The following is a 24925-nucleotide window of genomic DNA, read 5'->3' as shown; positions in this document are numbered from 1 at the left end:
CCTCCTACCTGATGGTAACAGTGAGAAAAGGGCATGCCCTGGGTGCTGGAGGTCCTTAATAATGGACGCTGCGTTTCTGAGACACCGTTCCTTAAAGATGTCCTGGGTACTTTGTAGGCTAGTCCCCAAGATGGAGCTGACTAGATTTACAACCTTATGCAGCTTCTTTCAGTCCTGTGCAGTAGCCCCTCCATACCAGACAGTGATGCAGCCTGTCAGAATGCTCTCCACGGTACAACTATTGAAGTTTTTGAGTGTATTTGTTGACATGCCAAATCTCTTCAAACTCCTAATAAAGTATAGTCGCCGTCTTGCCTTCTTTATAACTACATCAATATGTTGGGACCAGGTTAGATCCTCAGAGAACTTGACACCAAGGAACTAGAAGCGGCTCACTCTCTCCACTTCTGATCTCTCTATGAGGATTGGTATGTGCTCCTTCATCTTGCACTTCCTGAAGTCCACAATCAGTTGTTTCATCTTACTGTTGTTGAGTGCTAGGTTGTTGCTGCGGCACCATTCCACTAGTTGACATATCTCACTCCTGTATGTCCTCTCGTCACCACCTGAGATTCTACCAACACTTCACTTCACTGTCACTTCCTTGACCATTCTCCTAATTCAGTCCTCATTGAAATGAGTATTCCTCAGCAAACTTGGCCATAAAACCAGCAATTCTGTCATCCAAATCATTGACATTTAACATAAAAAGAAGTGGTTCCCAACACCAACACCTGTGGAACACCAGTAGTCACTGACAACCAATCAGAAAATGCTCCTTTTATTCCCAATCTTTGCCTCCTGCCAATCAGCCAATGCTCTGTCCATGCTAGTACCTTTCTTGTAATACCATGGTTCTCTTATCTTGCTGAGCAGCCTCCTGTGTGGGACCTTTTCAAAGGTCTTTTGAAAATCCAAGTACACAACATCCACTGATTCTCCTTTGTCTATCCTGCTTGTTATTTTCTCAAATATTCAAACAGATTTGTCACAAAAGATTTCCCCTTAAGGAAACCATGCCAACTTTGGCCTACTTTATCATGTGCCTTCAAGTATCCCTGAACATCATCCTTAACAATTGGCACCATCTTCCCAAGCACCGAGATCAGGCTAACTGGCCTAGAATTTCCTTCCTTCTGCCTTCCTCCCTTCTTGAAAAGTGAAGTAACATTTGCACTATCCCAGTCCTTCAGAAATACTCCCAAATCTAGTGATTCATGAAAGATCATTACCTCTTTCAGATTTCTCATGCATCTAGTCCTTCAGAACTTTCAGCTTCGCCAGCACTTTCTTCCTAGTAATTGCAACTGCACTCACTATGCCCCCTAACACTCTCGAATATCCGTATACTGTTAGTGTCTTCCATAGTGAAGACTAATGCAAAATATTTATTCAGTTCATCTGCCATTTCCTTGTCCCCATTTGCTACTTCTCGTGTGTCATTTTCCAGCAGTCTAATATCTACTCTCACCTCTCTTTTGGTATCTTTTGGTATCATCTTTAATATTTTTGGCTAGCTTACCTTAATATTTCATCCTTTTGCGCCCTATGAATTTTTTTGTTGCTTTCGTTGGTCTTTAAAAGCTTCTCAATCATCTAACTTCCCAGTACTTTTTGCTCTATTATATGCCCTCTCTTTTGCTTTTATGTTGGCATTGTCTTCCCTTGTCAGACATGGTGCATCATCCTGCCTTTAGAATACCTCCTCTTTGGGATGAATCTATCCTGTGCCTTCCAAATTGCTCCCAGAAACTCCAGCCATTGCTATTGTGCCGTCATCCCTGCTAGTTTCCCCTTTCAATCGACTTTGTAATTCCCTTTACTCCATTGAAATACTGATGCATCTGACTTTAGCTTCTCCTTCTCAAATTGCACGGAGAATTCTATCATATTATGATCATTGGCTCCTAAGGATTCCTTTACCTTAAGATCCCTAATCAAATCTGGTCAATTACATAGCAGCCAATCTAGAATAGCTAATCCCCTAGTAGGCTCAGCCAGCAGCTGCTCTAAAAAAAAATCTCATTGGCATTCTACAAATTCTCTCTATTGGGATCCAAAACCTAAATTTCCCATCTACCTGCAAATTGAAATTGCCCATTACTCTCGTAAGATTGCCCTTTCTAGGTGTAGCTCACATACTGGCTCCTGTTTGGAGGCCTGTACGTAACTCTCATCAGGTTATTTTTGCCCTTGCAGTTCCTCAACTCTAGACACAGTTATTCTACATCTTCAAATTCTATGTTACCTCTTCCTAAGGATTTGATTTATTTTATTACCAACAGAGCCACGTCACCCCTCTCCGCCTACCTGTCTGCCCTTTCAATACAATATAAATCCATGGATGTTAAGCTCCCAACTATAATCTTTCAGCCATGACTCAGTGATGTCTGAAATGTCATACCTGCCAATCCCCAATTGCGCTACAAGATCATCCCCTTTATTTTGCATACTGTGTGTATCCAAATGTAACACCTACAGTCCTGTATCTATCACACTTGTCGATATTTCCCCCCCCCCCCCGTTACCCTAAATCTCATTCCACTGACTGAAATTTTGCCCTATCATCTGCCTGTCCTTCCTGACAGTCTCACCACACACTGCATCTGCCTGCATACCAAATGCCCCATCTTCAAACGTATCACCCAGTTTCCCATCCCCATGCCAAATCAGTGTAATCCCTCCCCAACAGTTCTGGAAAATCAGCCTGCAAGAATATTGGTCTCCGTCAAGTTCAGGTGTAACCCGTCCCTTTTGTTCACATCATAACTCCCCCAGAGGAGATCCCACTGGTCCAGAAATCTGAAACCTGCCGTTGCAACAGTTTCTTAGCCACGCATTCCTCTGTCAAGTCATCATATTCTTACCCTCACTGGTGCTTGGCACAGGCAGCAATCCAGAGAATACTGTCCTAAAGATCCTGCTTTTCAGCTTTCTACCTGGGTCCTTAACTTCTCCCTTCTGGAACTCCTCTCTTTTGTTACCTGTGTCATTGGTGCCAATTTATACCAAGACTTCTGGCTGCTCTTCCTCCCTCTTCAGAATGCTGTGGACCCAATCCAAGGTATCTCTGACCCTGGTACCTGTAAAGCAAAATATCACAGGGTGTCTCTATTGTATCCACAGTATCTCATGTCTACTCCTCTGACTATGGAATCCTCCTCTCTCCCTTCCCTTCTGAGCCACAGCACCAGATTCAATATCAGAGACCTGATTGCTGCAGCTCCTCCTGGTAGCAAACCCCCCCCCCCCTCCACCAATAGGATCCAAAATGGTATATTTATTATTGAGGGGAACAGCCACAGGGGTACTCTGCACCCTCTCCCCATTTCCTTACCCTGTTATGACAGCCACCCAGCTTCCTGCCTCTTGCAACTTAGGGGTGACCAGCTCTCTGTATCTCCTATCTATCACTTCCGCAGTTTCTCATGAGCCAAAGGTCATCGAGCTACATTATCGTTTTCTTAATTCATTCTCTGAGGAGCTGCAGCTTGGTACATCTGGTGCAGATGTGGCTATCCGGGAGGCTCGAGGTCTCCCAGAATCCCTATATCTCACACAAAGAACCCCTGAACCCATCCTCACTGGCAGTATTTCCGATGTCCGCTATGTCTGATCAAACTGCGGAGCCAAACAGATGTTCATACAGTGACTCTCTGCGGCATTTTGTTCATGACCAGCACCTAACCCTGTCCATATTGGCTTCAGGCATCCCGACAAGCTTTCTGACCAGGGAGGAGCTGTTCAAATTCTTCACGATGGTGATCTTCATCTGCTCCGCCCAGCACGCTGCGTTGAACAACAGTCAGGTAAGGGCTCCATCTCATCTTGCAATATCCTTCAACCTCTCCACACTGGAAGGGTCCAGACCATCACCTGTTCCAGGTTGACCTTTGTGTGAGGGTGTAGATACTGAGCAATATTCAGGACGAGGGGCAAGATCCGGGAATCATAACGGATCAATTACAAGAAGGTGGCAAGTCCACAAGCAGTCAATTCATCCTGCAGTAAATTGATTGCGTTTTCAAGTGTGTGGGTCTTTCATCTCTGTGGGCCCAGTTCATAGATCACACACTGTCAGTTGCACGTCACTAACATTTCATCATACTACTCCACTGTTGCTCTCGCACCTTGTACACATTGCAGGGAAGACTGTTGACAGACAAGTCAATCAGAGCTGAGGGTTCGAGCCTGCTATCCAGTGTCCTGGGGTGGGTGGGATTCCTGCCTCAGTAGAAGCCTTTAGAGTGTCAATGAGAGGTGCTTCTCTTCCTTAGACGAACACCAAGAGGTAATAATTTAAAGTAATGGATAAACACAAGAGGTTTACGGCTGGAATATGGAGATTATCAGCCATTTTTTTTGCCCTCTGTCCCTCCTGGTTTCAGCCACATGTCATCCACACATTTCACCCACTGCATCCCCTCCCCATCTGGTTCCAACTGCCCTACATGTTATACCTACATCAGTGGTATCCATGATCACATTCCTTACCTTGCACTGGTAAAATTTGTGTTCCCATTTATCACATCCACTCAACTTCCATCTCCCCCATTACTCTCCCTTCATTTGATTCCATCTGTCCCTTGACTCCATCTCATCCACTTGTCCCTGATCCCTAATGTAACACTTACCCAACAGGCTGGTATATGTCTAGGGGAAAAGGAGATCCAGCCACACACCAACCCACCTCCCGTACACGCAGGTGCTGTGAGAATCGCGTTTATGCCTCGCGCCCGCCAACAGTATCAAACCCACAACAAATACCGGTATGAAATACACTTTAAAGAGTTTACTAAGATTAAAAGAGTATTAGGCAATACAATATATATATATATACAAGAAAAAAACAAAAGGCGCCAACTTATCAAAGTTCAGTCAGTTTAGTGCACTCGGTGGAGCTCATCCAGCGAACCATTCGACTCCTCGGTGGTCGTCCTCCCGACTTCCACTTCGGACTCCCCGGTGGTCATCCGAGCGCACGTCCTCCTTCCTCGGCGTCTCCCTCCGGACTCTCCTCACACACCCCAAGCCCGCGCAACCCCTCCCCCAAGTTCCCAGCCTCACAAAACACAATAACATTCCCCATTGATTAACAAATGAATACAATTACCATATCAGCCATTCTAAAGCGAAACAACGGCAAGAGAAACTTTTAACAGACAAAGAAGCATTCCTACTCGTAACAAACCAAAGAAGCCCTTTTTAGTAACATACACAGGACATCGTACACTAATTCCATTCCTCCCTCTTATTCAGCTGTTCATCATTCTTCACCCCTCCTTAGTCCACCAATCACCTGCTGCCTCTTGATTCCTCCTCCCCCGTCCTCCGCCTTTTGATTGGTGATTTCCAAGTCCTGTTGAACACTATCTGCAACACAGCACATTTCGTTATCACCCTCTAACTACACCACTAACAACTTCTACTTACTTTACTTATCCTATCACATATATCCCCTTTGTCCTATCCATTCCTGCCCACATCCATAGGCCAGCACAGTAGCACGCAGTTAACATAATGCTATTAAGAACCTGCGACCTGGGTTCAATTCCGCCACTGCCTGTACGTTCTCCCTGTGGCCACGTGGGTTTCCTCTGGGTGCTCCGGTTTCTTCCCACATTGCAAAGATATTCAGGGTTAGGGCTGGGATTGGCAAACTGTGCACATCCTATGTTGGCACTGGAAGCTTGGTGACACTTGAGGGCTGCCTGCGGCCCATCGTTGGACTGTGTTGGTCATTGTAGCAAATGATGCCCTTTTGCTGCATTTGTCGATGTTTTGATATACATGTGACAAGTAAAGCTGAACTTACGTTAAAAATCTAACCCATCCCTGCCCACATCTTCTCTCCAAATTCAAACTAATCAAAGCAAATAGCACCGGAACCACTCCGGAGCATCTGCAGAAGGAGGAATGTTGCTAATTAGTTCTATGACCTTTGATTAGAACCTGAATACATCAACTGCGTTTCTGTCTCCACAGATGCTACCTGACCTGATGAGTGTTTCCAGCATGTTTTTTATTTTGACTCAGGTTTCCAGCATCTGTAGTTTTCATGCTATTCCACCATTACAATCTGACCCTTGAATTTTGACCTTGCCCTGACAGTACGATTGGAGCTGCTGGGTGCCAAACTTGCCTTGCACCATGAGGAAGCCTCCACCCACCTCCAAGGAGGACCACTCAATCGAGCAGCTCATGGACACGCTACCCGATATGAGTCAGTCCACTATACAGATGGCAGTCACGTGGCACCTGGGTCGGTCTTTACCCAACAAGGTGGGCAGTGCAGCGATGTGTCTGCATGTCTGTATGTGTATGTATATAACCATATAACAATTACAGCACGGAAACAGGCCTTCTCAGCCCTTCTAGCCCATGCCGAACACTTACTCTCACCTAGTCCCACTGACCTGCGCTCAGCCCATAACCCTCCATTCCTTTCCTGTCCATATACCTATCCAATTTTACTTTAAATGACAATACCGAACCTGCCTCTACCACTTCTACTGGAAGCTCGATCCACACAGCTACCACTCTCTGAGTAAAGAAATTCCCCCTCATGTTACCCTTAAATTTTTGCCCTCTAACTCTCAACTCATGTCCTCTTGTTTGAATCTTCCCTACTCTCAATGGAAAAAGCCTATCCATGTCAACTCAATCTATCCCCCTCATTATTTTAAATACCTCTATCAAGTCCCCCCTCAACCTTCTACGCTCCAAAGAATAAAGACCTAACTTGTTCAACCTTTCCCTGTAACTTAGGTGCTGAAACCCAGGTAACATTCTAGTAAATCTCCTCTGTACTCTCTCTATTTTGTTGACATCTTTCGGTGACCAGAACTGTACACAATACTCCAATGCCTTGTACAATTTTAACATTACATCCCAACTCCTATACTCAATGCTCTGATTTATAAAGGCCAACATACCAAAAGCTTACTTCACCACCCTATCCATATGAGATTCCACCTTCAGGGAACTATGCACCATTATTCCTAGATCACTCTGTTCTACTGCATTCTTCAGTGCCCTACCATTTACCATATATGTATTCCTACCAAAATGTAGCACCTCACATTTATCAGCATTAAACTCCATCTGCCATCGTTCTGCCCACTCTTCTAAATGGCCTAAATCTCTCTGCAAACATTGAAAACCTACTTCATTATCCACAATGCTGCCTACCTTAGTATCATCTGCATACTTACTATATGCATGGTCTCCTATCCCCTCTCTCTTGTCTCCTATCACACTCTCGCCTCACTTCCTTACTATAGGTGTATATGTTTGCGTACAGGTCTGCATACATGCACGTCTGTCACTGTGTCTGTCTGTAAATGTGTATCCACATGTATGTGTTTATATATGAATGTGCGTGTCTCCCTCTACATGTGTATGCATGTGAATGTCTGTCACACAATGTGTATATCTGCTATCCATGAGTGTGTGCATGTGTGTATCTCCATGTATTTACATGTGTTGATGAATACTCTGTACATTTGTATGTGTCTGCCTATGTGTGCTGTATATGTATCTGGGTAACGTGTGTACTTGTGTGTATGTATGTGCGCATGTCTACATTTCCTGCAGCATGTGTAAACAATATGGATTTTGGGTACACACCTGTTGTACGAACACGTGGATTATGTTCTAGGGCTGTGAGGCTTTATTGGGAGAGCAGAGGAACTGTGGGAGATGGTTGGGCTACCCTCAATCACTCATCCCAATCGTCTGCTCCCTTCTTGACATGTTGGCCAAAAAATTGGGAATGGTACATCAATGTGATCACTACCCCCTTCCTGCAGTCTCTCCAACACTCCCATTGCTACCCTTCCCATCCACCTCCCTCCCCCTTCCATTCATCCTTTTCTATCTCACCCTTCCCCTCTCCTTAACTTTCTCTCCTCCTTCCTCCCACCACTCCCCTCACTCTTCCTGCTACCCACACGTCTCCTTCTCAACCTCTCCCCTTTCCCCTCTTCCCACTCTTTCCTCTCCCTCTCTCCTTCCCTATCCCCTCTCTCTTGTCTCCTATCACTCTCTCACCTCACCTTCTCCTCTCCTCTTCTCCTCTCCATGCTCTCTCTTCCCCTCTCCTTTCTCTCTCCTCACTCTCCCCTTCCTCTTCCTTTCCCTTCTCTTTCCTCTCCCCCCTTGTCTCCCTTTCTGTGGCCCCTCCCCTCTATCTAGCTTCTCTCCTTCACTCACTCTCCCTCTTCCACCCTCCCCCTCATTCTTCCCTCCCCTTGCACTCCTCATTCTCACCTACCCTCTCACTTCTCACTCCCCTTACCTCCCTCCCCGTCCTCTACTATGCCACATACCTTTCCTCCATCAATGTTCAGAAGCTTTGATAAACATGACACTGCATTCAAAGAAGATGTGAAATGGTTGGCTCAAGCATTTTGTATTGATGGCCACTTTCAATCTGATGCTGCTGCAATAAATGAAGACATGCCTCACCTTCCAACAAATTACGTTTCTCAATTTCCATGCATGTTATGACTTGGGACATAACAGATGTCATACAAGATGATGTAAAACCAAGTTGACAATGTGTCAAAGCAGAACGCCTAGCTGATGGAGCTCTGCTGTTCTGTATAAACTACATCCTTTCCATGCATTAAAACAGAGGCTGATTTAGCTGCATTAAGGTAATGGCAGCAGGGCATGCCGAGAACCACACCAGGCATACCTAATTATGAGGCGTCGCCCTGGTGAAGCCACAATACAGGACAACTTGCAAACCAAACACCATAAGCAGCAAGTAATAGACAGAGCTAAGTAGTCCCACAACCAATGGATCAGGTCTAAGCTCTCTAGTCCTGCCACATCCAGCTGTGAACAATGGTGAACAACTCACTGGAGGAGGAGGCTCCACAAATATCCCCATCCTCAATGATAGAGGAGCCTAGATCATGTGTGCAAAAGATAAGGCTGAGACACTTGCAACAATCTGCAGTCAGAGGTGCTGAATAGATGATCCAGCTTGTCCTCAACCACAAGTCCCCAGCATCCCAAATGTTAGTATGCAACCAATCTGATTCACTTCACGTGATATCAAGAAGCATCTGAAAGCACAGGATACTACGAAGGCTATTGTCCCAGACAAAATCCCACCAAGTCCTGAACACTTGTACTCCAGATCTTGCTGTGCTACTAGCCATGCTGTTCCAGTACAGCTACAACATCAGCATCTACCCAGCAATGTGGAAAATTGCCCAGGTATGTCCTGTTTCTTGTGTACAGGACAAGTCCAACCCAGCCAATTACTGCCCTATCAGCCTACTCTCAATCATCACAAAGTAATGGAAGGGGTCATCAACAGTGCTATCATGCAGCACCTACTCAGCAATAACTGCTTATAGATGCCCAATTTGGGTTCCGTCAAGGCCACTCAGATCCTGACCTCATCGCCTCCTTGGTCCAAACATGGACCGAGGAGCTAAATACCAGACCCTCAACATCAAAGCAGCATTTGATGAGTATGGCATCAAGGTGCCCTAGTTAAAATAGAGTCAATGGGAATTGGGGGGAAACCCTCCACTGGTTGGAATCATACCTGACACAAAGAAAGATGGTTGTGATGGTTGGAGGTCAATCATCTCATCCTCAGGATATCACTGCAAGAGCTCCTCAAGGAAATGTCCTAGGACCAACCATCTTCAGCTGCTTCATCAATGACCTTCCGCCCATCATTAGGTCAGAAGTGGGGATGTTCACAGATGACTATACAGTGTTCTGCACCATTCGTGAAGCAGCTCACACCCAAATGCAGCAGGACCTGGACAATATCCAGGCTTGGGCTGACAAGTGGCAAGTAATATTCGAGCCATGTAAGTACCAGGCAATGACCATCTCCAACAAGAGAGGCTCTAACCATCGTCCCTTGACATTCACCATCACTGAATCCCCACTATCAACACTGACAGGAAACTGAACTGGTCTAGCCATATAGACACCATGGCTACCAGAGTTGGTCAAAGGCTAGAAATCCTGTGGTGTGTAACTCACCTCCTGACTCTCCAAATCCTGTCCACCATATACAAGGCTCAGGTGAGGAGTGTAATGGAATACTTGCCAGTCACAAGATGAGTGCAACTCCAACACTCAAGAAGCTTGGCATCATGTAGTACAAAGCAAACGACTTGATTGGTACCCCTTCCACAAGCATTCAATCCCTCCACCATCGATGTACACACTGCTGAAACTGTTCAATCTATAAGATGCACTGCAACAACAACACACCAATGTTCCTAAGGCCGCACCTTCCAGTCCCATGACCATCTAGAAGAACAAGAACAGCAGATACCTGGGAACACCACCACTTGGAAATCCCCCCTCCAAGTCATTCACCATCCTGAGTTGGAAACAGATCGCTGTTCCTTGACTGTCGCCAGGTCAAAATCATGGAATTCCCTCCCTAACAGCACTGTGGGTGAATCTACACCTCTGGGACTGCAGCAGTTCAAGAAGGCAGCTCATCACCACCTTCTCAAGGGCAACTAAGAATGGGCAAAAAATGCTGGCTTAGCTGGTGTCACCCACATCCCATAAATGAATTTTTTTTTTTTAATGGCAACGATTTATGAGGGACAGACATGCACTGGAAGAACAAGAGGAGCAGCTACAGAAAAGGAAGGAACAGCTTAAGATGGAGGAAGAAATTGCCACGCATATGGTTAAGAGCTTCGAGTGTGTTGAGTGCTAAAAGTGCTCAACAGGACAGTTCAATGGTATGAATGCCTATATTGAAAATACACAGGGAAAAACTAAAACACAATGTCAATGCTGATTTATTCATTCCTCAAGTGCCTCAGAAACATGAACAAAACCCCAAGAGCTAGTTCATGGTGTTTACTGTCAATCTGCACTATTGAGGCACTCTGAACCTATGTCGCATCCAACAGCTCATGGGGACATTCATTTACAGCATGGAAATGCTCTTATTTCAGATGATAATATGTTTAATATTATGAGGAAGCAAGATGAAATAACAACCTTATTGGCACAATGACGCCTTTAATCTTTGCCATAAAAGAGAGGTTCAAATCTTCGGCGATCCATTTGTGGATCATGCATTTGTGAAAGGCCTTTAAAAATAGTGTTAAAAACAAGACTGACAGTCATAGTAGCTGTCTCTATTTCCTTGAATTGTACACTAGGGTTCACCCTAAGCAACTTGATAGAAGTTGACAACATGTTGACCCTAAGAGAGGATATGTCAAGGCTAAGGCTTTTCTACAGGAACGTTTTGGTGTTGAATAGGAAACTGCTTCTGCCTATAAGGAAAAGGCCCTTTCATATGGTATCCATAAAATCTGAAGACACAAAGGCTCTTAAGGTTACATTCTTTTTCTTGGAAGTTGTTGCAATGCCGTGGAAGAAGTGCAATACATGCATGAGCTGAACATGCTTGCCAATGTGTTGACCATTATAAAGAAATTGCCCTATAAGCTTAGGGGTATATGGTGAACCATGGTCTGTGAACCTCAAGAAAGACACAACCATAAGACTACTTTCATTGACATTGCTAATTTTCTGAAAAGCAAGTAAACATGACAACAGACCCAGTGTTTGGGAATAGAGATGATGCTTCATCACTGGCAATAAGCAAAGGTGTGAACAAAAATAAGTCACCATTTTGTTCTAGAGCTAAAGGAATCAGCTTTGCCACTACTGTGACCACTGTGGGAAGTAAAACTAAAACTGAGCCTAGAACTAGAGGAAGGGAAATGTTCTCATCAGCTAAAAGGGTTTGTCTGTTCTCTGGGAGTGGGAACATATTGGATTTGCACCCTCAGCTGGAGAAAAGGGCTCATAGTGAGAAGATAGTCTTCCTGAAGGAAAATTGTGTCTCCTTTGGCTAAATGTGTACAGGACATATCAGCAAAGATGGTAGGAAGCATCCTTCATGCAATATATTCAGTTTTAAGCATTCCAGCATACTTCAGATCCACTCATTGGACAGGAAAGCAGAACCAGAACAAGCTGTGAAAGAATCAGAGACAGCAGTGGACAGTGTTGCAGTGTCCAGTGGCCTTACGGGGCTGGTGATGATGACTGTAAAACTTCCCCATGTTCCAGTACAAGTGAAGTCTAAGAAGGGTAACAAGACAGTAGTTGCTTGCACTTTCTTGAATCAAGAGAGTACAGCAGTTTTCTGTAGAGTGCCATATGAACAAGTTCAATCTCACAGGAAAAAGAACATGCACACTATAGGTCAAGAGATGGTCGTGAGTAGCTTCATGGTTTCAGAATTGGAAGTGGCCGGCCTAGATAGTGAAAATTATTGTGAACTACCTAACATCATAACTTTTCACACAGACCTGATCAGTCTCTCTCACGTTCCCCCATGATATGAGCCAGCTTGATGGTTAAAAAGCCACTTAATTCCTTTCCGAAGAAGGACATCACTGATCTGTGAATGGTTCCACTTTTCAATGGCTTTGCTCAACTCACCCTCACCTCCACAACATTAGTCACATTTTCAGAGTGCATCTTGCTATAAAGCATCAAAATGCATAAACAAAGGAAAACATATCTAATGAAAATGCCATTTCAATGTAAACAGCTCATACGGCTAAATTGGTAAATATGACTGGTAAATTTGTGGTTACTCATGGCCTTCTCTTGATCTCTGCACTGTTCTCCTTCTGCTCTTCACCTCAGAAGGTGCAAATTCATCCACTCCTACATGTGTAAACTGAATTTCATCTGGAGGGACCCTGTCCAGAGGTAGATCTGTCATCTGCTGGCATCCTGGAGCTGTGTGCAATGGTCAACAAACACCACACTTTAGGCAGGATTATTCTTGGAGCTGCACTCATGCTGGGAATCCAGCACTTTTGTGCAACCTGGACAACATGTGGTTACAGGCACCATGTCCCACCTCTCGATGTACAAACGTACATGCCTCCAAAAGATGTCTGAGATATGGAGATCCTTTGCCAGCGTAACAGGATGTTTAGACTCTTCAGGCATGGCATCCACCAACATCTTAATTATCTTCTGTGCATTTCCTAATAGTAAAACTGGCACAGAATGGTGATGAATTTGCTCCAGAGAGATGTAACCCCATTCTAAAGTTCTCCATATCTTGGCTGAGGTCACCAACAAGCCACCAGAGAAACCTCAGCAAATTTGCATCTTCTGCTGGTACTTTAACCTGATGAAGCATTGGTTCAATATCTGTCATGGTCACCACTGGCTCTTTTCTGAATCTGGTCATAACACCAAGCAGTGAGCTAGTAAGACCTGATCCCTGTAAGAGCCAAGCATTAAGAGATATTCCCTGTAAAATCGCTCCACAGCCAAGCACAACACAGAGTTCCCTTTTCCTGGAGCGGTAAACACCATGATGTAGAATATACCAGACTATCCCATTACTGTGTTCCAGATCCTCCTTAGGCATTCTCTCAGCATAACCTTTGGAGATGACGTCCTTCATGAAAGCTGTGTAGTCAGTGTGAAATGACAAATACCTCATAAACCTCCTGCTTAGATTTAAAGCATGCTGTTCTGCAATCTTTCTATTATTTGCCATGTTAACCTTCTCCCTTCTCCAAGGTAAACTACTCATTTAGTGGCCATCCACCAGTTTTGCAGAATTTGCAACCACCTTTGTGAATTTGTGGTCTTGTCTTGACAAACCAGGTTGTTCATCCAGACTGCACTGAGGGAAGTTTGACTTAAACTGCTGCTGCCAAAGCTCATCCAAGTTCAAAACTGAGATCCTATTATCTGAGAGCTCTGGCTTCTTTTGATCCTGTGCAGTAGACCCAACCCCTACCCCATGCCAGATGATGATGCAGCCAGTTAGAATGTTCTCCATGGTACATCCATAGAAATTTGTGAGTGTCTTTGGTGATGTACCAAATCTCCTCAAACTCCTATTGAAATATAGCCACTGTTGTGCTTTCTTTGTACCTGCATCGACATATTGGGCTCAGGACAGATCTCGGAGGTGTAGAAAGCCAGGAACTTGAAATTACTCACTCTTTCCACTTCTGATCCCTCTATGAGGACTGGTGTGAGTTCCCGCATCTTCCTTTTTTGAAGTCCACAATCAGTTCTTTGTTGAGTGCAAAGTTGTTGCTGCAACACCAATGAACTAGATGATATATCTCCTGTACACCTTCTCATCACCATCTCAAATTCTGCCAGTGATAGTTGTATCATCAGTAAATTTATAGACGGCATTTGAGCCGACCCCAGCTGCACAATAATTTTCACCATCTAAGCCAGCCACTTCCATTCCTGAAATAATTTAGTTACTCGTGATCTTCTCTTGACCCATGGTATATAAGAGAAGGTGTGTCCTTTTTCCTGACATTAAACTTGTTAATTAGGCCCAGTTTTCGAATTGTTGTACTCTCTTGACCTAATAAAGCACAAGTAACCATGGTTTTGTTATCCCTCTTGCCCTTAATGCCTTCCCAGCCCTGCTTGCTAGCTTTCCAACCCCACCCTCCCCACCATCACTCTCACTTCCCTCCCATCCTATCCCCTCCCCTCCATTTCCCCCTTCCCTTCCCTCTCTCTCCTACCATCTCTCCTTCCCATCCATTCAGACCCCTGTCCTGTGGCAGTGGGCACTTCCCACACATAATCTTTTTACCCAGGCGGTGGGGGGTCAGCTCAGCTGATGGGTACCATCCAGAGATGGCAAGTGAATGTCAGCAATCATCTGATCTCTACCCCTTCCTCCAGATCCCCCTGGGCTTTTTCGAGGATGAGAACTTCACCGAGCCTGATGCTAAGCAGATCATAGCAGAGTTCCAGCAGGATCTGAAGGAGATCGAGCAACGGATTGAGGACCGAAACCAGAATCTTGAACTCAAGTACCAATATCTGCAGCCTACTAACATCGAGAACAGCATTAGTATTTGAGATCGACCCTCCCCGTTTCAACCACTCACCACTGGGACCCTTCCCATATCCCAATCACTTACCATAGAGACCCTCCCTACGTCCCACCCACTCAACACAGAGACTCTTCCCCTCCTCCCAATCACTCACCACTGAGACCCTCCCCACATCCCAATCACTCCCCACTGGGACCCTTCCCACATCACCCCCACTCACCATTGGACCTTCTAGTCCTGCTAGATAAGAGTACCCCTTACTTCCTGGGCTCTGTTTTTAGGGGGTGGGGTGTCACCTTTCACCCTCGGCCTATGACATCTGATTCTAGTCTAACTCAAGCTGAGGGGGAAACACTATGTATATTTACTCTATCTATACCTCTCAGAATTTTGTATACTTCTGTAAGAACTCCCCTCACTCTACACTCCAGGAATAAAGTTGTAAGCTAATCAACCTTTCCCTATATCTCAGAGATGTATTGACATGGTACCACAGTGGTTCGTGTAAAACTATTACAGTGCCACTGTCTGTAAGGAGCTCGTACTTTCACTCTGTAACCGAATATCCTCCATGTGCCTCAGTTTCCTCCACATTCCAAAGATGTACAGGTCAGTAGTCTAATTGGTCACAAGGGTGTCAAACGTTTGTAATTGGGCAGTGCAGGCTCTTTGAGCCAGAAGTGTCTATTACACTCCTGTATCTTTAATAAAAACAACTACACCTTCATCAATCATCTTCAAAAGACTACCTCCGAAAACTGCTTCAGGCTTGTAAAATATGACCGTCCCTGCACAAAGCCATGCTGACTCTCCCTAATAAATCTATGTCATTCCAAATACGAGTAGATCCTAACACTTAGAACTTTCTCTAATCATATCCCGAACATTGATGTAAGACATAATTTTCTGTTTTGTTTCTAATACCTTTCTTAAAGAAAGGAGCAACATTGGTTACTCTCCAGTCCTCTTGATCTCACCTGTGAATCTACCTTTGTGGTCATGGCTTAAGGGTTAGTGTTAGAGGTTAGGATTTGGATTTAGAGATTTGCAGTTAGAGTTAGGAGTTGCTAGAGCTGGGATCGGCCAATTCGTAAGAGAGATGAACATTAGGGTTAGAGTTGAGGTAGTAAAATTTTCCCAGTCTCCTACTGATGATCTGACTTTACAGAGAGCTTGAGGGTAGACACTAGATGCTCACAGTGACAGTGTTGGTTGAGGAGGGTGGGTGTTGGGAGCTGTCAGTGGAGTGAGAGGCAGCAGAGTGAAAGGGCTTTGGCTCAACGGGCTTCGGCGGTAATGGGACGAGGTGAGGCAGTTGTTGATTGCAAAAGGAGCTAGTATGTGTGTGAGGCCAGTTTTCTGTGGTCGGTGTCAGATGTGGGAGGTCCTGGAGTCTCCAGGCATCCCGGACGGCCACATCTGCACCCGGTGCATTGAGATGCAACTCTTAAGGGACCGTGTTAGGGAACTGGAGCTGCAGCTCGATTACCTTCATCTGATCAGGGAGAGTGAGGAGGTGATAGAGAGTAGTTACAGACAGGTGGTCACTCCGGGGCCATGGGGGACAGAGAAATGGGTCACAGTCAGGAGAGGGAAGGTGAAGAGTCAGGTACTAGAGAGTGCCCTTGTGGCTGTACCCCTTGACAATAAGTACTCCTGTTTGAGTACTGTTGGGGAGGGGGACAGCCTACCTGGGGGAAGTGACAATGGCCGTGCCTCTGGCACAGAGTCTGGCTTTGTGGCTCAGAAAGGTAGGGAAAGGAAGAGGAAGGCAGTAGTGATAGGGGACTCTATAGTCAGGGGTTCAGACAGGTGATTCTGTGGATGTAGGAAAGAAACTCAGATGGTAGTTTGCCTCCCAGGTGCCAGGGTCCAGGTTGTTTCTGATCGCGTCCAAGATATTCTGTGGTGGGAGGGTGAACAGCCAGAGATCGTGGTACATATTGGTACCAATGACATAGGAAGGAAAAGGGAAGAGGTCCTGAAAGAAGACTACAGGGAGTTAGGAAGGAAGTTTAAAAGCAGGACCTCAAAGGTAGTAATCTCAGGATTACTGCCTGTGCCATGCGACAGTGGGAATAGGAAAAAAATGAGGAGGAGGATAAATGTTTGGCTGAGGGGGCAGGGATTCAGATTTCTGGATCATTGGGACATCTTTTGGGGTGGGTGTGACCTGTACAAAAAGGACGGGTTGCACTTGAATCCCAGGGGGACCAATATCCTGGCAGGCAGGTTTGATAGAGCTGTTGGGGAGGGTTTAAACTAGTTTGGCAGGGGGGTGGGAATCAGAATGGGAGTGCAGGGATTAAGGTAGGACAAGGGCATGATGCTAAGAGTTCTGAATTGATGAGGAAGGACAGGCAGGGGACAGAACATAATTGTAGCCAGTTAAAGGGGTTGAAATGTGTCTATTTCAATGCTCGGAGCTTTAGGAACAAGAAGGATGAACTTAGAGCATGGATTAGTACGTGGAACTACAATGTTGTGGCCGTTACTGAAACTTGGTTAGATGAAGGGCAGGATTGGATGATGCAGGTCCTGGGGTCAGGTGTTTTAAAAGGAATAGGATGGGAGGTAGAAAAGTGGGGGGGGAGTGACATTGCTGGTCACGGCTATAGAAAGGGAGGACGCTGCAGAAGGAGTGTCCATGGAATCAGTCTGGGTGGAAATCAGAAATAGGAAGGGATCAATCACTGTGTTGGGAGTAGTCTATAGGCTCCCAAATAGCCCTCTGGACACTGAGGAGCAGATAAGAGGCAGATTTTAGGATGGAGCAGGAAATACAGGGTAGTAGCTATGGGACTGGCACCCCCTGAGTGCAAGGGGAACAGATGGGGCTGAATTTGTCAGGTGTGTTCAAGAAGGAATCCTGACACAGTATGTGGACTGGCTGACGAGAGGAGAGGCTATATTGGATCTAGTTCTGGGTAATAAACCTGGCCAGGTGACAGACCTCTTGGTGGGGGAGCATTTTGGTGAGAGTGACCGCAACTCCCTTAGCTTCAGCATAGCTATGGAAACAGATAAAATCAGACAACATGGTAAAGTGCTTAACTGGGGAAGGGCTAACTTTAAAGGGATGAGGCAGGAACAAGCGAGAGTAAATTGGAAACAGATGTTCAAAGGGGAAAGCACAGAAGTAATGTGGGAGAAGTTTAGGGACCACTTGAGCAGGTTCAGGATAGGTTTGTCCCACTGAGCAAGGAAAAAATGGTAGGAAAAGGGAACTGTGGCTGATGAAACATGTGAGGCAACTCGTCAAGAGGAAAAAGGAAGCATATGTTAGATATAAGAAGCAGGAAGTAGGAGGGACTTAAGAGAAATATAGGGTAGCCAGGAAGGAGCTAAAGAAAGGACTTAGGAGAACTCAAAGGGGGCATGAGAAGGCCTTGGCATGTAGGATTAAGGAGAACCCCAAGGCGTTCTATGCATATGTGAAGAATAGGAGGATGACGAGAACAAAGGTGGGACCGCTAAAGGATAAAGAGGGCAACATGTGTCTGGAGGTGGAGGGGGTTGGGGAGGTCCTAAATGAATACTTTCCTTCAGCATTCACAAGTGAAAAGGATCTTGATCAGTATGAGGTTGAAGTAGAGCAGGCCTGTGTGCTGGACAGTGTGGAGATTAAGGAAGAAGTGCTGGATCTTCTTAAAAACATTAAAATTGATAAATCCCCAGGGCCGGATATGATACACCCCAAGTTGTTGTGGGAATTGAGAGAAGGAGCATTAGCCATGATCTTTGAATCCTCTTTGGCTGCAGGGGAAGTGCTGCAGGACTGGAGAATGGCAAATGTAGTTCCCTTGTTTTAACAAAAAAAGGTAATAGGGAGAAACCTGGGAACTAAGACTCTATAGACCTATAGAGCCTTACATCGATGGTATGCAAACTACTGGAAAGGATTCTTAAGGATAGGATCTATGAGCATTTGGAGAAATACAGTCTACTCATGGATAGTCAACGTGGCTTTGTGAAGGGAAAATCGTGCCTTGCGAGCCTGATTGAGTTTTTTGAAGAGGTAACAAGAGAAATTGATGAGGGTAGGGCAGTGAATGTGGTCTACATGGACTTTAGAAAAGCATTTGACAAGGTCCCTCATGAGAGACTCATCCAGAAAGTCATGAGGCATGGGATAAGTGGAACCTTGGCTGTTCAGATTAAAAATTGGCTTAAAGGAAGAAAGCAGAGGGTAGTTGTGGAAGGAAAGTATTCTGCCTGGAGGTCGGTGACTAGTGGAGTGCCGCAAGGATCTGTCCTGGGACCCCTGCTATTTGTGATTTTTATAAATGATCTGGATGTAGAGGTGGAAGGATGGGTGAGTAAGTTTGCAGATGACACGAAAATTGGAGGAGTTATGGATGGAGCTGTAGGTGGTCAAAAGTTACAAGAGGATATAAACAGGCTGCAGAGTTGGGCAGAAAAATGGCAGATGGAGTTCAATCTGGATAAGTGTGAGGTGATGTATTTTGGAAGGACAAACCAGAAGACTGAGTACAGGATTAATGGTCAGTTACTTAAGAGTGTGGATGAACAAAGGGACCTTGGGGTTCAAATCCATACATCCCTCAAGGTCGCTGCACAGGTTGATAGGGTAGTTAAGAAGGCCGATGGGTTGCTAGGCTTCATTAACAGGAGGATTGAGTTCAAGAGTAGAGAGGTCATGTTGAAACTCTACAAATCTCTGGTGAGACCACACTTACAGTATTGTGTTCAATTCTGGTCACCCATCTCATTATAGGATGTGGAAGCTATGGAGAGGGTGCAGAGGAGATTTACAAGGATTTTGCCTGGATTGGAGAACAAGTCATATGAAGCAAGGTTAGCAGAGCTGGGACTTTCCTCTTTGGAGTGTACAAGAATGGGAGGGGACTTAATAGAGGTCTACAAGATTATGAGAGGCATGGATAGGGTGGCTAGTCAGTACCTGTTTCCCAGGGCACCAATAGCAAACACCAGAGGGCATACATACAAAATTAAGGGAGGGAAGTTTAGGGGAGACATCAAGGGTAAGTTTTTTTACACAGAGGAATGTGAGTGACTGGAATGACTTGCCGGGGATGGTGGTGGAGGCTAAAACATTAGGGGTATTTGAGCCTCTTGGACAGGCACATGGATGAAAGAAACATGGAAGGTTATGGGGTAGTGTGGGTTTAGTACTTTTTTTTAAGGATTATATGGGTCGGCACAACATGGAGGGCTGAAGGACCTGTACTGTGCTGTAGTGTTCTATGGTTCTATGCAAACTTTTCAGATCGGCAGGGATCAACTTTGCCTTGGACAAAGTTTGAGGTCCTTAATTATCAAGCATAATTTTATTCTGTTGGTCAAAGGCTATACTGACTCAGCAGCGAAGGTGAACTCACCACGGAGGATGAATTCTTGAGCCGTGGAAAGGGCCCATTATTTTTCAGTCTCTGGTCATGAAGCTTTATTGGCAGAGGGTGGCGTTGTATAGCAGCGACAGGTAGGTACTGGAATTGGAGTTGGTTATTACCGCGATACTGTGCAAATGTGCAGTGTTCATACAGATCAGATCATTACATGGTCCACTGAGCTTGAACAAGGTAAAACAACAACAATGCATAATAATATGTAACCGCCACAGAATTTGCACTGAGGGTATGGGAAGAGTCCATCTTACCGTACTATAGACCCCAGGGTATAGGACATTGAACTGTACAATATAATACAGGCCCTTCGCCTCACAATATCTTGCCGACCCCTTAGCATACTGCAAGATCACTTGCCTCCCACATAGGCCTCTATTTTGTATTCACCCATGTGCCTATATGAGAGTCTTTTAAATGTCCCTGATGTATCTGCCTCTACCACCAGCCCTGCACCTACCAGTCACAGTGTAAAACAAAAACTACACCTGACATACCCCATGGATACATACATGGAATTATGATGTGGTGGCCATTACTGAGATTTGGCTGGCACCAGGACACGAATGGATTCTCAATATTCCTGGATTTCAGTGCTTTAAAAGGGACAGAGGGGGAGGAAGGGTGGCATTACTGGTCAGGGATAGTTACAGCTACAGAAAGGGTGGGTAATGTAGCAGGATCCACTTTTGAGTCAGTATGGGTGGAAGCCAGGAACAGGAAGGGAGCAGTTACTCTATTGGGAGTATTCTGTAGGCCCCCTGGTAGCAGCAGAGATACGGAGGAGCAGATTGGGAGGCAGATTTTGGAAAGGTGCAAAAATAACAGGGTTGTTATCATGGGTGACTTTAACTTCCCTAATGTTGATTGCCACCTGATTTGTTCCAATGGGTTAGACGGGGCAGAGTTTGTTTAGTGTGTCCAGGACGGACTCCTGTCACAGTATGTTGACAGGCCGACTAGGGGGAATGCCATACTAGATCTGGTATTAGGTAACGAACCGGGTCAGATAACAGATCTCTCAATGGGTCAGCATCTGGGGGACAGTGACCACCGCTCCCTGGCCTTTAACATCATCATGGAAAAGGATAGAATCAGAGAGGACAGGATATTTATTTGGGGAAGGGCAAATTACGAGGCTATAAGGCTAGAACTTGCGGGTGTGAATTGGGATGATGTTTTTGCAGGGAAGTGTACTATGTACTATGGACATGTGGTTGATGTTTAGGGATCTCTTGCAGGATGTTAGGGATAAATTTGTCCCGGTGAGGAAGGTAAAGAATGGTAGGGTGAAGGAACCATGGGTGACAAGTGAGGTGGAGAATCTAGTCAGATGGAAGAAGGCAGCATACATGAGGTTTAGGAAGCAAGGATCAGATGAGTCTATTGAGGAATATAGGGTAGCAAGAAAGGAGCTTAAGAAGGGGCTGAGGAGAGCAAGAAGGGGGCATGAGAAGGCCCTGGCGAGTAGGGTAAAGGAAAACCCCAAGGCATTCTTCAATTATGTGAAGTACAAAAGGTTGACAGGAGTGAAGATAGGACCGATTAGAAATAAAGGTGGGAAGATGTGCCTGGAGAATGTGGAAGTGAGCGAGGTCCTTAATGAATACTTCTCTTCGGTATTCATCGATGAGAGGGAACTTGATGACGGTGAGGACAATATGAGTGAGGTTGATGTTCTAGAGCATGTTGATATTAAGGGAGAGGAAGTGCTGGAGTTGTTAAAATACATAAGGATGGATAAGTCCCCAGGGCCTGACGGAATATTCCCCAGGCTGCTCCACGAGGCGAGGGAAGAGATTACTGAGCCTCTGGCTAGGATCTTTATATCCTCATTGTCCACGGGAATGGTACCGGAGGATTGGAGGGAGGTGAAAGTTGTTCAAAAAAGGTAGTAGGAATAGTCCAGGTAATTATGGACCAGTGAGCCTTACATTTGTGGTGGGAAAGCTATCGGAAAAGATCCTTAGAGATAGAATCTATGGGCATTTAGAGAATCATGGTCTGATCAGGGACAGTCAGCATGGCTTTGTGAAGGGCAGATCATGTCTAACAAGCCTGATAGAGTTCTTTGAGGAGGTGACCAGGCATATAGATGAGGGTAGTACAGTGAATGTGTTCTACATGGATTTTAGTAAGGCATTTGACAAGGTTCCACACGGTAGGTTTATTCAGAAAGTCAGAAGGCATGGGATCCAGGAAAGTTTAGCTGGGTGGATTCAGAATTGGCTTGCCTGCAAAAAGCAGAGGGTCATGGTAGAGGAGGTACATTTGGATTGGAGGGTTGTGACTAGTGGTGTCCCATAAGGATCAGTTCTGGGACCTCTACTGTTCGTGATTTTTATTAATGACCTGGATGTGGAGGTAGAAGGGTGGGTTGGCAAGTTTGCAGATGACACAATGGTTGGTGGAGTTGTGGATAGTGTTGAGGATTGTTGAAGATTGCAGAGAGACATTGATAGGATGCAGAAGTGGGCTGAGAAGTGGCAGATGGAGTTCAACCCAGAGAAGTGTGAGGTGGTACCTTTTGGAAGGACAAACTCCAAGGCGGAGTACAAAGTAAATGGCAGGATACTTGGGAGTGCGGAGGAGCAGAGGGATCTGGGGGTACATGTCTACAGATCCCTAAAGTTGCCCCACAGGTAGATAGGGTAGTTAAGAAGGGTTATGAAGTGTTAGCTTTCATAAGTCGAGGGATAGAGTTTAAGAGTCGCAATGTAATGATACAGCTCTATAAAACTCTGGTTAGGCCACACTTGGAGTACTGTATCCAGTTCTGGTCGCCTCAGTATAGGAAGGATGTGAAGCATTGGAAAGGGTACAGAGGAGATTTACCAGGATGCTGCCTGGTTTAGAGAGTATGCATTATGATCAGAGATTAAGGGAGCTAGGGCTTTACTCTCTGGAGAGGAGGAGGATGAAAGGAGACATGATAGAGGTATACAAGATATTAAGAGGAATAGGTAGAGTGGACAGCCAGCACCTCTTCCCTGGGGCACCATGTCTCAATACAAGAGGACATGGCTTTAAGGTTAGGGGTGGAAAGTTCAAGGGGGATATTAGAAGAATTTTTTTTACTCAGAGAGTGGTTGGTGAGTGGAATGTTCTGCCTGAGTCAGTGGTGGAGACAGATACACTAGTGAAATTTAAGAGACTACTAGACAGGTATATGGAGGAATTTAAGGTGGGGGTTATATGGGAGGCAGGGTTTAAGGGTCGGCACAACATTGTGGGTTGAAGGGCCAGTACTGTGCTGTATTATTCTATGTTTTATCTTCTATACTTTCCTCCAAACACCTATGCCCCCATGTATTAGCCATTTCCACTCTTTGGGGAAAAAGGCCCTGCCTGCCCACTCAATCTATGTCTGTTGTCGTCTTGTACACCTCAATTAAGTCACCTCTCATCCTCTTTCATTCCAAAGAGTAAAAGCCTAACTCACTCAACCTATCCTCGTATCTTCTCCAATCTGGGCAGCATCTTGGTAGATAATCTCCAGAGCTTGCACATTCTTCCTACAAAGAGACAACCAGAAATGAACACAATATTCAAAGTCCAGTCTGACTACGGCTTTAGGGAGCTGCATCGTTACCTCGCAGCTCTTGAACTCCCTTACGACTTAATGAAGGCCAACAATCCATATGCCTTCTTAACCACGCGATCAACATGCATGGCAACTTTGTGAGATCTATGGACGAGAACTTCAATAATGGAGCGCAATGCTCCAAGTGCCACCTGACTACAGTTTGATGTAGCTGTCGTAGGACTTCCTAACTCTAATACTCAACATACCTCAACAATGAAGACAAGATGCTGTATAACTAATCACATTGGCTGTAATAGTGTGGAAGGTGAACTTATGAAGTGTATAAAATTTGTATGGAGTGAATGGGGTGCACAGTGAGTGATAGCATCTCTGGCGAAGGGGCTTTTTGTGTCCATTCCAGGGCAGCTCACTCACATTTGGTCCCCACTGGACTCAACGTGATCAAACAAAGACTGACCAACAACCAATGTGCTGAAGAAACCAAAAATAACAATAGTGATGTAGGATGTGTTTCTGTACCTCCTTCCGAATGGCAGCATCAACAAGAGAGCATGGCTTGGACGGTGGATGGTGGTGGGGGCCTTTGATGATGAATGCTGCTTTCTTGTGACAGTGTCCTTGTAGATGTACTCAATGATGGGAAGGGCTTTTGCTGTGATGAACTGGTCTGTATCCACTACTATTTGTAGGTAGTATCATTCAGCACATTGGTATTGCTTAATATGTCTTCACATCAGCTCAAATATGTGTGACCTTGATAAGAGGTGATTTCCTTAAATGAGGAAATTACTGGGCACAATCTGGATGCAGATGAGGAGAGTTTTTTAGAATGCCCAGGCAAAATATTTTCACTTCTCCAGCCGGTACCACTGAGTCCTTTAGTGATGACTGAAGTGGGTGGGAGGGAGGAACAAGGGCTTGTTTTGCTGTTGTAGTTTTGTTGCCTTTGGTGTCTTGTTTTGATGGGGTTTTTTTTTGCTTTGCTCAGAATTGTGAGCATGCTATGTTGGCGCCAGAATATGTGGCGACATTTGTGGGCTGCCCCCAGCACACCCTCGTAGGTTGTTAATGTAAAACACACATTTTCACTGTATGATTCAGTGTACACCTGTTAAATA

General features: G+C 45.2%; 1 protein-coding gene across 2 annotated transcripts in view; it reads left to right on the top strand.

The window, feature by feature from the left end:
- The window catches only part of LOC140729283 (polyunsaturated fatty acid 5-lipoxygenase-like), a 68842-nt gene extending 46706 nt beyond the window's left edge, over positions 1-22136 (top strand). The window contains exons 12-14 of one of the 2 annotated variants that reach the window (XM_073048885.1): positions 3709-3809; positions 6112-6282; positions 14719-22136. In XM_073048885.1, coding sequence (XP_072904986.1) covers positions 3709-3809; positions 6112-6282; positions 14719-14898 — 452 coding nt within the window. In that variant the 3' untranslated portion in view covers positions 14899-22136. The remainder of the gene's footprint in view (positions 1-3708; positions 3810-6111; positions 6283-14718) is intronic. The other variant, XM_073048886.1, reaches the window with a different exon arrangement.
- The last annotated feature ends 2789 nt before the right edge of the window (positions 22137-24925 follow it).

Source organism: Hemitrygon akajei, chromosome 6 (genome assembly GCF_048418815.1).
Source record: "Hemitrygon akajei chromosome 6, sHemAka1.3, whole genome shotgun sequence".
Lineage (NCBI taxonomy): Eukaryota > Metazoa > Chordata > Chondrichthyes > Myliobatiformes > Dasyatidae > Hemitrygon > Hemitrygon akajei.
The sequence above is the reverse complement of the archived record's forward strand: the minus strand, read 5'-3'. Positions and strand labels throughout refer to the sequence as shown.